We start from the raw sequence: 12,962 nt of genomic DNA, 5'->3' as shown, positions 1-12,962 counted from the left end.
AGGCTCATGGCAGACGGGCGGCTTTGCAGGCTCATGGCAGACGGATGGCTCAGACGGCGCTGGGGAGACGGATGGCTCAGACGGCGCTGGGGAGACGGATGGCTCAGACGGCGCTGGGGAGACGGATGGCTCAGACGGCGCTGGGGAGACGGATGGCTCAGATGGCGCTGGGGAGACGGATGGCTCAGATGGCGCTGGGGAGACGGATGGCTCAGATGGCGCTGGGGAGACGGATGGCTCAGATGGCGCTGGGGAGACGGATGGCTCTGGCCGGATACGGTGCACTGTAGACCTGGTGCGTGGTGCCGGAACTGGAGGCACCGTGCTAATGACAAGCACCTTCCTACTAGTGCGGGGAGCAGGAACAGGGCACACTGTACTCTCAAAGCCTACTCTATCCCTGATGCGTGGTACCGGCACTGGTGACGCCGGGCTGAGGACAAGCACATCAGGATTAGTAGGGGGAGAAGATACAGTTTGTACAGGGCTCTGGAGACGCACTGGTAGCTTAGTGCGTGGGGCCGGAACTGGAGGCACTGGGCTAGATACACGCACTACAGGGAGAGTGCGTGGAGGAGGAACAGGGCTCAGGATACGCACTGGTAGCCTAGTGCGTAGTGTAGACACTGTAGGTACTAGGCTGGGGCGGGGAGGTGGTGCCGGAAATACCGGACCGTGGAGACGTACTGGCACTCTTGAGCATTGAGCCTGCCCAACCTTACCTGGTTGAATGCTCCCGGTTGCCCGACCAGTGCGGGGAGGTGGAATAACCCGCACCGGCCTATGAAGGCGAACCGGGGAAACCATGCGTAAGGCAGGTGCCATGTATGCCGGCCCGAGGAGACGCACTGGAGACCAGACGCGTTGAGCCGGCCTCATGACACCTGGCTCAATACTCAATCTAGCCCTCCCAGTGCGGGGAGGTGGAATAACCCGCACTGGGCTATGCACTCGTACAGGAGACACCGTGCGCTCTACTGCGTAACACGGCGCCTGCCCGTACTCCCGCTCTCCACGGTAAGCCTGGGAAGTGGGCGCAGGTCTCCTACCTGCCCTTGGCCCACTACCTCTTAGCCCCCCCCCAAGAAATTTTTGGGAATTACTTACGGGCTTTTTCGGCTTCCGTGCCAGACGCGTTCCCTCATAGCTCCGGTTCCTCTCCCCGGTAGCCTCTGCTCTCCTCAGTGCCTCCACCTGTTCCCATGGGAGGCGATCCCTCCCAGCCAGGATCTCCTCCCAAGTGTAGCAACCCTTTCCGTCCAAAACATCATCCCATGTCCATTGCCTCCGTTTAATTTTCCCTTGCCGCTTGGTCTTAGCGTGGTGGGTGATTCTGTAACGGCTTGTGCTCTCCTCATCCTCGGAGGAGGTGAGGAGAGAAGGATCTTCAGACCAATACGCAGCATTTGGGAAATAAGCCATCTTTATTATAAATGCGATGGCAACACGAAACGAAACAAAACACTTTCCAAACTACAAAACAAGAAAACGACGTTGACGAAACCTGAACATAAACTTACATAACTAAACATAAACTTACGTACAGGAAACAGACGACATCGAAACGAAACGAAACAAACAAACGCTACAGTCCCATGTGGTACGAACATACATACAGACACAGGAGACAATCACCCACAAACAAACAGTGAGAATGCCCTACCTAAATATGACTCTTGATTAGAGGAAAACGCAAACCACCTGCCTCTAATCAAGAGCCATACCAGGCAAACCAAAACCAACATAGAAACAAATAACATAGACTGCCCACCCAAAACTAACGCCCTGACCATAAACACATAAAAACAACATAAAACAGGTCAGGACTGTTACATCAACAAAATATATTTGATCTAAACGCTCCCTGAATGCTTGGAGAGAACAAATAAGTGACCCTCCCCTATACCCAAAATAATAATTAAAACATAGTGGATAGCAGAGAACATGCCTACCATTTACCCTCACTTCTTGGACAGACCAGAGCCTTAGATATGCAGTTTTAGAAACTGTTCTTCGTCCTGTAAGCCTTACATGGCAACGCAGGAATTTTTATAGTGCACAGGGCTGCGAGTCATTAGGTTGTGAGTTCACAGACCACCATGGACAAGAGTAGGGGTGGAAATATCTCCTTTATAGTTCAAGCATTGCACGAATCTATCATCGTGTTTGCAGGTCCGAGATAAAATAGCCTTTTATAAACATTTCATGCAATTCTCCATCATTTTACATATTAGCAGAATTTTTTAAATACCACACAAATTACAGAAATTACAGGCTAAGAATGGACAGAGAGATAGGCCTGTGTGTTCATCTTATCATATTTCTCTAATGCCAAACCAGTGTGTCTTGTTTGCAATGAAACTGTCCCCGTTGGCAAATAATTCAATCTGAGACATAGTTAGGAATCGGAGCATGGTACTTTAACAATGTAGGGCTACCTTTCCACCCCAGACAGAGTAGACCTACTGACGCAGGGACATGTAAGCTTTAACTGCTGGATACTCTTCTCCGTTGCTTAACCCAACGAGAAAAAGTGTTTCCCCAAAAGCTGTCTGGGTTTAAACATCTTCTATTGTACAGAAAATGAATAGCTTAATCGACTGATAGGTGACAGAATTATTTTACTTCCAAGCTGAGTACGCTTTTTGTCTCCCGGCTATAGAGGGTTGTAGCTCAGCCTCTGAATGTCAAAGAACAAAACAATGATATCCCCATTTGCATCGGTCACGTCTTTCCCAGGTATTTTACAGCTTGTTTCTAGTATAAAGCATTGCGGACCAGAGCAATGTCATAGATCACTTTATATAATCAGATCTGTTTTATTTTCTTCTAAATCTTAAGCTAACAAGGGGTAGGCCTGTGCTTTGTGTCATTTACTTTAATAAAATGGTAGGCCTATGGCATACCCTCTCATGCCCCCTCAAGATTTGGCATGTGTCCCCAGATCCTCAAAAGGTTTGACAGCTGCACCATCAAGAGCATCCTGACCGGTTGCATCACCACCTGGTGTGGCGCTACAGAGGCTAGTGTGTACGGCCCAGTACATTACTTGGGCCAAGCTTCCTGACATCCAGGACCTATGTATATATACTAGGCGGTGTCAGAGGAAGGCCCAAAAAATTGTCAAAGACTCCAGTCACCCAAGTCATAGACTCTCTGCTACCGCACGGCAAGCAGTACCGGAGCGCCAAATCTAGGACCAAAGGGCTCCCAAGCCATAAGACTGCTGAACAATGAATCAAATGGCCACCTGGACTATTTACATTGACTCCCCCCTTGTTTTTACACCGCTGCTATTCACGGTTTATTATCTATGCACAATCACTTTACAAATTACCTCGACTAACCTATACCCCCGCACATTGACTCTGTACCGGTACCCCCTATATTTAGCCTAGTTATTGTTGTGTAATTTTGTTGTTACTTAAAAAAAAAGATTTTTTTTTATTCATTTAGTAAATATTTTCTTAACTCTATTTCTTGAACTGCATTGTTGGTTAAGGTCTTGTAAGTAAGCATTTCACGGTAAGGTCTACACCTTTTGTATTCCGCGCATGTGATAAATACAATTTTATTTGAATTCGAGTCTTGGTTTTAACTTAACAGCCCTAATTTCATCTGTCAAACAGGTAGGCCTACCTGTTGTTTTTTTAAATAGGAAGAAATAGGCTCCAACACAAAGGCCTGTTGCTGTTAGTGAAGTCTAATTAAAATGAAGATGGTTTAAATGAATTATGCATACTTGAATTTGCCTACTTTCAGGACCATGAGCTGTCCATTTCCGATTGATTGTGCCGCGGCGGCTGCTTCAAGTTTCAGCAGCACAATATAAATTACTTGAATCTGGTTTATTGTGAGGTCAATAACACTGATAAATACATCATGGGCAAGAAACATTGTTTTTAATCAAATTAATTATAGTAGTAGCAAGCTATCAAAGTTGACCTCCGGTCCTCCTTCTCATCTTCGCGGACTAGCCTATATAGGCTATAGGCTAATCCGCGCGCAAGACTATTTGGACTGCAGTAGGCCTAATCCCAAAATATTTCCAGAAGAAACCTTTGACTTTCCTCCAGAACTGCCACCGTAGGCCTACACAGCACAGACATTAGTTAGCCAGCACACAAAAAAAGTTTGGGATCAGCAAGAGCAGAGCAGGCTGGGGCTCAGGGTTGGAATATCCAGCCTCGTTTTATTTACACCATCCCAGCAGATATATTAGAAATATAACTTTGCTCTGTGCTTATCCATGCATTTACTACATAGCCTATAGGGTATGGGTCATTTGATTGAGACCACACTAAATAGCCTATAGGCACAATTGACATTGCCCGCCCAGTGGAGAATCAGAGATGAGGGGCAGCATCGGGCACACTTGATATATAGCCTACTAACCCTTCCCCGTTTTCCTCTAGGTAACCATTCTGTAAATGTCGATCCATCCCTTGGAGGGAAGAATGACAAAAAGCAGTCGAACTGGTTTCGAGGTTCAGATTTGAATTTGAGGGATATAGGCTATACAGTATACACATTACATGTGATAGGATAGGACAATACTAATACACCAGGGGTATTCAACCAGGGGTCCCACAGGGGGTCTGTGAAAATATACACTGAGTGTACAAAACATTAGCAACATGCTCTTTCCAAGACATAGACTGACCAGGTGAATCCAGGTGAAAGCTATGATCCCTTATTGATGTCACCTGTTAAATCCACTTCAATCAGTGTAGATGAAGGAGAGGAGACAGGTTAAATAAGGATTTTTAAGCTGAGAGCCAATTAATACATGGATTGTGTATGTGCACCATTCAGAGGGTGAATGGGCAAAACAAAATATTTCACTGTCTTTGACCGGGATATGGTAGTAGGTGCCAGGCGCACTGGTTTGAGTGTGTCAAGAACGGCAACGCTGCTGGGTTTTTCACATTCACCAGTTTCTTGTGCCAACTTGACTCAACTGTGGGAAGCATTGGAGTCAACATGGGCCAGCATCCCTGTGGAACGCTTTCGACACCTTGTAATCCTTGCCCCAAATGAATTGAGGCTGTTTTGAGGGCAATAGGGGGTGCAACTCAATAGTAGGAAGGTGATCCTAATGTTTTAGGTTAAATCAACTGTTCAGAGGAGACTGTGTGAATCAGGCCTTCATGGTCGAATTGCTGCAACCAAACCACTACTAAAAAGGACCCCAATAAAAAGAAGAGACTTGCTTGGGCCAAGAAACACGAGCAATGGACATTAGACCGGTGGAAATCTGTCATTTGTAAAATATAAAATATATTTTGATTTGTCTTACACTTTTTTGGGCTACTACATGATTCCATATGTGTTATTTCATAATTTGTCTTCCCTATTATTCTACAATGTAGAAAACCCCTTGAATGAGTAGGTGTCCAAAATTTTGACTGGTACTGTATACATAACAAAAGTATAATATAATGACGAGATGCTTATGTCTCCGCCCTAACAATGAGAGTCGTTGTCCCAAAGGCGGGAAGGCAGACTACAAGATTAGGTCCAAAATAAACCCATAAAAATGCATTGGGTTTATTTTGGACAGATTTTGGCGAGAGTCAAACCTCTCCCTTTGCCTCTTCCTCTCTGCCAACAGTAGAAAAGAGGGGAATATCTTCTTTCGCTTGATGTTAACTTTGTTTCACCTAATATTGAGGAAATTACACTAATTGGAGCTAATTACACTCACTGGAGTATCTGACATAGGCTTTGATAAAGTACCCGCGAGTACCAGTCATGGCAAATTACGCTGTCTGCTGGCACTCTTTCTTGACTTGGAATTACATTTTTGCCAACATATTGCTAAACTTTGTTTAACCAGCTAAACAGCTGCAATTAGCGAACGTGTTTGAGACAGGGGTGTCACCCAAAGCTGTGTTGTATTCATTAGGTATGTCTTTCAAAGATGCATTACAAGCGCAATTTTTTTTTTTTGTATTTACATGACAATTAAGTATTACCTAACGTTCCATAATCGTCACAGCCCTAGTTTGGAGTTACATTTCTAGCTAATAGGCTATGTTAGAGTTTACACTTCTTTCAATGTTAATGTGGGCAGGTCAAAATAATGAAAAAACGATTGACCAATTTCATTTCAAAATATTGGATTACTTGTCCTTGTCATCATCATTCACCGGATAATATGATGGGGGTCCCTGGGTCGCCGGTTTGCCTGGGTGTGAAAAGGTTGAAGACCCCTGCCGTACACCGTTTACACTTAGTTTAAAGTATCTAAACAGTGTGTAGACATCATGCTCGTTTTTCCTGGGCTCTATGTCAGTCAGTTCGATAGTCTCCCCAGGTGACCCTGTCAGATGACACACTTCATCCCCACCAGATAATACAACGTATCAACGTGATAATAAAATGGCATTGATAGATGTGGTGTAAAAAACAACCTTCATTTACCCACCTATATTCTATAAAGCCTCCTTACTGATCCACCCAGCTGTGAGTGACCTTATAGAGTGTTTCCCAGACATTTAAAGATCTGGAAAATGTTTTAATAATGGGCTTTAATCCCGTTCCAGATAGAACTCTTTGTTCTTCGGTATAATTTGCACAGTGGGGTCACCAGTTGCCACATTTCATTACATCCAGTACAATACCTTAGAAGCAAGTTGAGACCACAAGGTGGAACAGGGACTGAAGTAGGACTTTGTCATGTAGTGCTCATACAAAGACTCAATTTACATCATTCGTTTTTAAAACCCCATGAAACGTGTTTACAGATTTTTCTTCCTAATAAGTTACTTATAATCGGTAATGTAACTTCAGCGCATGTCAGCTATTTATTCTGGGTAAACACACACACACACACACACACACACACACACACACACACACACACACACACACACACACACACACACACACACACACACACACACACACACACACACACACACACACAGAGAGCTCACCTGCCCACTCTCCCATTGATGTAAAGAAAGAATCTGGCTGCGGAAAGCAAACTCTGGGATAAAGCATCTTAGCGAAGCGGACCATTTTCACTCCATAAAAGACTACGACTGCAGCACCAAGGCAGACAAAGAACAGCTCCATTAAATCCATGGCAAGATCCACTGGCTCTTTAAGATTGTCTGGCTGCAACAACAAACTCGGCCTGTGTGTGAGAATGTGTGTCTGCTCTGACCACAACACAATTCCTCAGCCCAGACATACACACTGGGGAGTGTCAGGGGGAATAGACAATCCATAGCCACTCCCCCCCTCCCCCCCACACACCTCTCCTGTAGGCTACACAAACCAAACACACACACACACACAACAAGCTACACCTCCCCTTTCAGTTTAGTACCAAGCATGCAATTTGTCAGATGTAGTCCCTGCCTCTCTGTATCAAATTCAGATTACAGAGTTAGTGTAGAAAGGTTCTTGTGCATTTCCTACCAGCTGCCTTCTTGCTGAATCAAGACAACTTTCTGGAAAAAGCCTGTATCTAAGCTATTTTGACATGGGTTACACAGAAAAAAAACAGCCATGATTGCCAGGAATCACAACTGGGAATAAGACTAGACTAATGGATGCAATATTCTGTAATAGGTGTCTTGGATACTCAGTTTCACCAGCGCATTGAAGAAGACACACTGCTGTGCACAGGCACGGCCTTTAAGGGCTTTATTTGTACTGTTTGAAAATGCATGTTGGCCTTCTTAAGAATGCATCAAGGAGACTATAGTAAATGGAAAGAAACAGAGACAAACCCACGCATTTGCCCAATGCAAGTGCTTGTATGCAGCAGACGCAAACAAGAAAATAAGTGTAATTTACAGGTGACCTTACATCTGGGAATAATCTATTCTGACTCTCACACCCTCTCCCCAACATTCCCACAACAGATCACATCATATGACAGTTGATTCACTGATCTTTTGACATCTTTCCTTGTGGACCCATTTTATCCAGGGATAACAGTGAATATTGTGGCATTTTGTCACCCTGAACCACAGTTCATTAAAAGGCAGAGTATGGTAGGTGAATGGCAGAACTTGAGTTGGGAAGTGCTTGATCAAGCCAGATGGCTGGGGTTTGTGCGCTTGTGTTTTTTTATCAATTTAAGGGACCATTTTGACAATAGCCCATCTGTAATGTATTTTTGTAGGCAAAAAAAACAAAACAATTACCCTACTCCATACTGAAGATGGTAAGTACATGCAGTACTAATTACTGTACTTGCAAAATACATATCAGTATTTCTAAAATGGGAAATAGTTAATTATCTCAATCTTGTGGTTAAATACTATTGTCTTCATTCATAAGGTAGCTGCTGGTGGCAACAAAATATTATATTTCATCAAAACGCAACTTCCCTTACAAAAAAGCATTATGGGATTCCTATAAAAAACTATACACTGAGTGTACAAAACATTAAGAACACCTGCTCTTTCCATGACAGACTGACCAGGTGAATGCAGGTGAAAGCTATAGTATGATCCCTTATTGATGTCACTTGTTAAATCCACTTCAATCAGTGTAGATGAAGTGGAGGAGACAGGTTAAAGAAGGATTTCTAAGCCTTGAGACATGGATTGAGTATGTGTGCCATTCAGAGGGTGAATGGGCAAGACAAAATATTTAAGTGCCGTTGAATGGGGTATGGTAGTAGGTTGCCAGGCGCACCGGTTTGTGCAACACTGCTGGGTATTTCCACACTCAACAGTTTCCCGTGGGTATAAAAAAAATGGTTCACCACCCAAAGGACATCCAGTCATCTTGACACAACGATGGGAAGCAATACAGTCATGGGCTAGCTTCCTTGAGGAACTCTTGACACCTTGTAGGCTCCACGGCCCAACGAAATCAGGCTGTTCTGATGGGGGGGGGGGGGGGGGTGTATGTTTTGAACACTCAGTGTAAGTCTTCTATAGTAAGCTTATAGTACTCTGTGATCTTGTATCTGTATCTATGACAAGCAGGTGTTGCTGTGGGACAATAGAAACACGTGCCAGCCTCTCAGTTAGAATGCCCTGGGTGGAGGAGTGTGGTGACTGAAGTGGCATCCTACCCATGAGCACTTGCGACTGCCACATCCTTCACTGCCAGGCAAACAAGCCCTGGGGAGTCTGAACGGGGCAAGCCTGCACAGGCTTTCACCACACATTCGAGTGAAGCGTGAGAGCTAAGGCTAGACAGTGACATGAAGCTCACATGAAAATGTAACCCTTTACAACTACCATGTCTGATTGATTTTTAAAGGGGCAATCCAACAGAAAAGGTTTATAGTACTAATTGTAATTTAAGAGCTGGTAATATTTTGTCATTGTGTCAAACCTGTATTTTTCACTTGTTCCTCTAGAGGGCAGCGGAAGAGCATGTTCCGTCCTAGCCTTCTACACAACTACATGGCCTACAGGGCAGACTGATCCCACTTGTCCCTGGAACAGCCTCCTCCCTGCTCCCATCTGTAGACCACAGAGCAAAGACAGAGAGCCATGAGGATTAGGTATGAATCTCCAGCTACCAGCTTCAACACCTCCTTGGAGGATGACGCAGGATGTTACATACCTGGGCGCTGATCCCCGCCACCTGCTAGCTCTGTGGGAGGCCCACCTCCTTATTCCAACCCTTCAGAAGACAGCACTGCAGTGTCCTGCCTAATAGCCAGCTGCTCATTCTATGACCACATGCTTCATGTATGGCGCTGGGACTGGACCCCAAAGTTACATACCTGGTAGCCTGCACCGTGAAGACCCAGGGGATGAGAGAGGGAGAGGAGCAACGGACAAGGGCGATGGTTGCCAGGCAGGAGCACCACCACCAGGTTTATTTTGAGACTTGTTTTGTTTCATTGGTCAAGCCCACAAAACCATAGCCGTATAATAACGCAGGATCAATGAGTTAGCCAGCTAACTTAGCCAGCTAACAGAAAAAACTATTGATTTTCTGGTTCATTAAGTTAAACTTAGTGCCTTCAGAAAGTATTCACACTCCTTGACTTTTTCAACATTTTGTTGTGTTACAGCCATAATTTCAAATGGATTAAATGTAGATGTTTTTGTCACTGGCCTACACAAACACAATATGGAATTATGTTTTTACAAATTAAACAGTATTCAACCCCTTTGTTATGGCAAGCCCAAATAATGCTTGTAATCGTTAATGATAACAAAAGAAACGGAATGAAGTTAAGCACAGGCAAAATCCTAGACGAATACCTGGTCTGTTTTACATCAGACACTGGGAGATTAATTCACCTTTCAGCAGGACAATAACCTAAAAACAAGGACAAATCTACACTGGAGCAGTTTACCAACAAATTAAAATGGTTGTCTAGCAATGATCAACAACCAATTTTACAGCACTTGAAGAAATTTAAAAAAGAACAAATGGGCAAATGATGCACAATCCAGGTGTGGAAAGCTCTTGGAGACGTACCCAGAAAGTAGTGGCTCGGGTGTGAATACTCATGTAAATGAGAGTTCTGTATTTATTTTTAGATAAATTTGCTAAGATTTCTTTCTAAAAACCTATTTTCACTTTCTCATTATGGGTTATTGTGTGTAGATGGGTGATACAAAAATATATTTAATGAATCTATCATTTATGCTGTAAGGCAAAAAAATGGGGACTAAGTTAAGGGGTCTGAATACTTTGACGGCATTGTATGTGCTTTTGGATGGGTCAATTAGACCATATCAAGTTAGTTATCAAAAAATAAAAAGTGATTTCAGAATATTTATTCAAGTTAGCTGGATAACTCATTGATCTCACTTTGTAGTATACCCCTCTGAAGGCAGAGGCAGAAGAATGCATATTATATTTCCCACGACCGTACCTGCCTCGCTTATTTCAATGTTCAAAACACAAAACAACCAGCACCAATTATTTATTTTTTGAAAATGTCAAATCTTCAAGATGGAACACTTTTGGTAAAAAGCAAAGAGTGATGAAAATACATATTCACATGTAGATTTGTACTGAAAGTGCTATATCTTGGGAGACTTTACTTCCGACATGTCCCCATTGTTGGCAACCATATCAACAGTGGACCAATGAACAAAATACTAAAATATGTTTGAGTGAACTATCCCTTTAACGTATGCTAAAGGGATAGCCCAACAGTTTGAGTCCAAATACCACATACTAGTACTTTCAGCAAGCACATTCACAATACACCACGGTCCAGTAACATATGATCAGCTCAGCGGTCTCAAATGGTTAGCAACTACTTGACCTCCCAACACAAACAAAATTAGTTAACGTTTCTTGATACTAAGTCAGAGTTCCAGATAGATCAGATTGGGCGGCCTTTTTATTGTATAAAGTTCTTTGGGTATAGTTTAAATAACTTTCCCTCCTGCGTGGGCTCAAATCCGTATTTCTCCAGCTGTTCCTTATCAAAGGAGCCTTCCTCAAAGTCTTTCTGGATCTGCTGGGCCACAGCCTCGGAGAACAGACCCTCAGGGGTGACAGCGGGCTCCGTTCCAGCCGGGGTGCGGTACGACACGTAGGGCTTGAGTATGAATCCCTCCAAGTCAGGCACCACAAACTGGGGGATCATTGCCTGTACTGGAACAAATTTTCTGCTGGAGGTTAGTACTCCTGTTGGCTGTGCCCCTCTGCCTTTGTAGTGAGTCATTGAGCCACGTTTGCTGGTGAATTCAGCCATACGATCGGCTCCTCTCACAATGCCCCGTCGAAGAGCATTCAATACGCCCATCGCATCGAAGAGTTTTGGACTCAAACTGTTGGGCAAATCTGTATGGAGTCAATGAAATGGTTGAGATTACAATGAGTACTTTGGTAGCTAACAACAGTAAACATAGCTAAATCACTATTTCATCACTGCTAGGAACCTACCTCTACCACTTCTTTCACATTCGTTTAAATCAAGTAAAATGAGACTGGGATGAAGAAACAGAATAAAGTAAGCATTTTAACTATTGACCGTTTGAAACCCCTGTGTGAAAATGTGAGTCAAACTGTTGCAATATATAGATAACACATTTTTATTTACAACGATGGCTACCAAAAGGCAAAAAAGCCTCCTGCGGGGACGGAGATTAAAATATTGTTTTGATAAAAATATTGGACAACACACACATCACGACAAGAGACACCACAACACTACATAAACTAGTATAGTGTGGATAATCATTGTACCAGTTAAACCGCTGTGAAATATAGTTTCCATAACCAAAAACATTGTTGTTTTAGCTGTTTGAAGCTGGTGTACAAAAGTAAAAGAGCAAAAACAAAACTTAACGGTAGCATAAAATACTGAACATAGAACAGCTTTACCGCTTCTTAGTCTTGCTTTCAAGTAGAATGATTGATCTAAAATGTCTATGCAAATTTGACCAGGTCGACCGAAAAGTTACATATTGCCACTAATTGAAATACTGTAGAACTACATCAATTCCTATGGAGGGTGCATTGGAGTCAACATGGGCTTCTTCTGGAGAGTGCCAATACGGTAGTTTCAAAGCCCATCACTGGCCAATATATAGCATTAACAAGCCAGGGTTTATATACAACAGTATTGTAAACATGACACATTAACACGTTCCATATTGTAACTGTTGCAACCTGAAGACATATTCATTGCGAAAAACGTCTGGGCATTGTTGTCTACGCATAGCTTTGTTGGTAGCTGTTGTTAGCTAGCTAATATTATTTAGCTTGGTTTTGTACCCATGTGTTTTGCTAGCACTAGAGTAGTTCGCTAGCTAGCAAAAGACACGGGTCAACGACACTTTGACTCTCTGTTTCTAAATAGCTGTACGGTCATTGTTGAAGTAGAAAGCAAGATAAGCACTACATGGCGATTAATATCACTTTAGCGATAATATGTGTAAAATCTATAGCTACACTCACCTTGAACAGCGCCAATGGCAAGATAGACACATTCGAAGACCCCGACGTCAGAATAAAACGTTTTGTGATTGGTTTGATTCAGTCAGTGGTAGCCAATTGGAATT

General features: G+C 43.3%; 2 protein-coding genes across 4 annotated transcripts in view; both read right to left on the bottom strand.

Annotated features, from left to right (window-relative positions):
* The window catches only part of hsd17b3 (hydroxysteroid (17-beta) dehydrogenase 3), a 43,708-nt gene extending 36,490 nt beyond the window's left edge, over positions 1–7,218 (bottom strand). Inside the window, exon 1 of one of the 3 annotated variants that reach the window (XM_055920183.1) lies at positions 6,942–7,218. In XM_055920183.1, the coding sequence (XP_055776158.1) occupies positions 6,942–7,092 (151 nt within the window). In that variant the 5' untranslated portion in view covers positions 7,093–7,218. The remainder of the gene's footprint in view (positions 1–6,941) is intronic. The other 2 variants (XM_055920181.1, XM_055920182.1) reach the window with 2 other exon arrangements.
* A 3,633-nt stretch (positions 7,219–10,851) lies between these two features.
* On the bottom strand, positions 10,852–12,950 carry LOC129853783 (39S ribosomal protein L41, mitochondrial-like). The gene is made up of 2 exons (XM_055920180.1): positions 12,859–12,950; positions 10,852–11,739 (listed from the first exon to the last, which is right to left on the bottom strand). The coding sequence occupies exon 2, from the start codon at positions 11,699–11,701 to the stop codon at positions 11,294–11,296; it is 408 nt and encodes a 135-aa protein (XP_055776155.1). The 5' UTR covers positions 11,702–11,739; positions 12,859–12,950; the 3' UTR covers positions 10,852–11,293.
* Between the last annotated feature and the right edge of the window lie 12 nt (positions 12,951–12,962).

The sequence above is a fragment of the Salvelinus fontinalis genome, chromosome 4 (genome assembly GCF_029448725.1).
Source record: "Salvelinus fontinalis isolate EN_2023a chromosome 4, ASM2944872v1, whole genome shotgun sequence".
NCBI lineage: Eukaryota > Metazoa > Chordata > Actinopteri > Salmoniformes > Salmonidae > Salvelinus > Salvelinus fontinalis.
The sequence above is the reverse complement of the archived record's forward strand: the minus strand, read 5'-3'. Positions and strand labels throughout refer to the sequence as shown.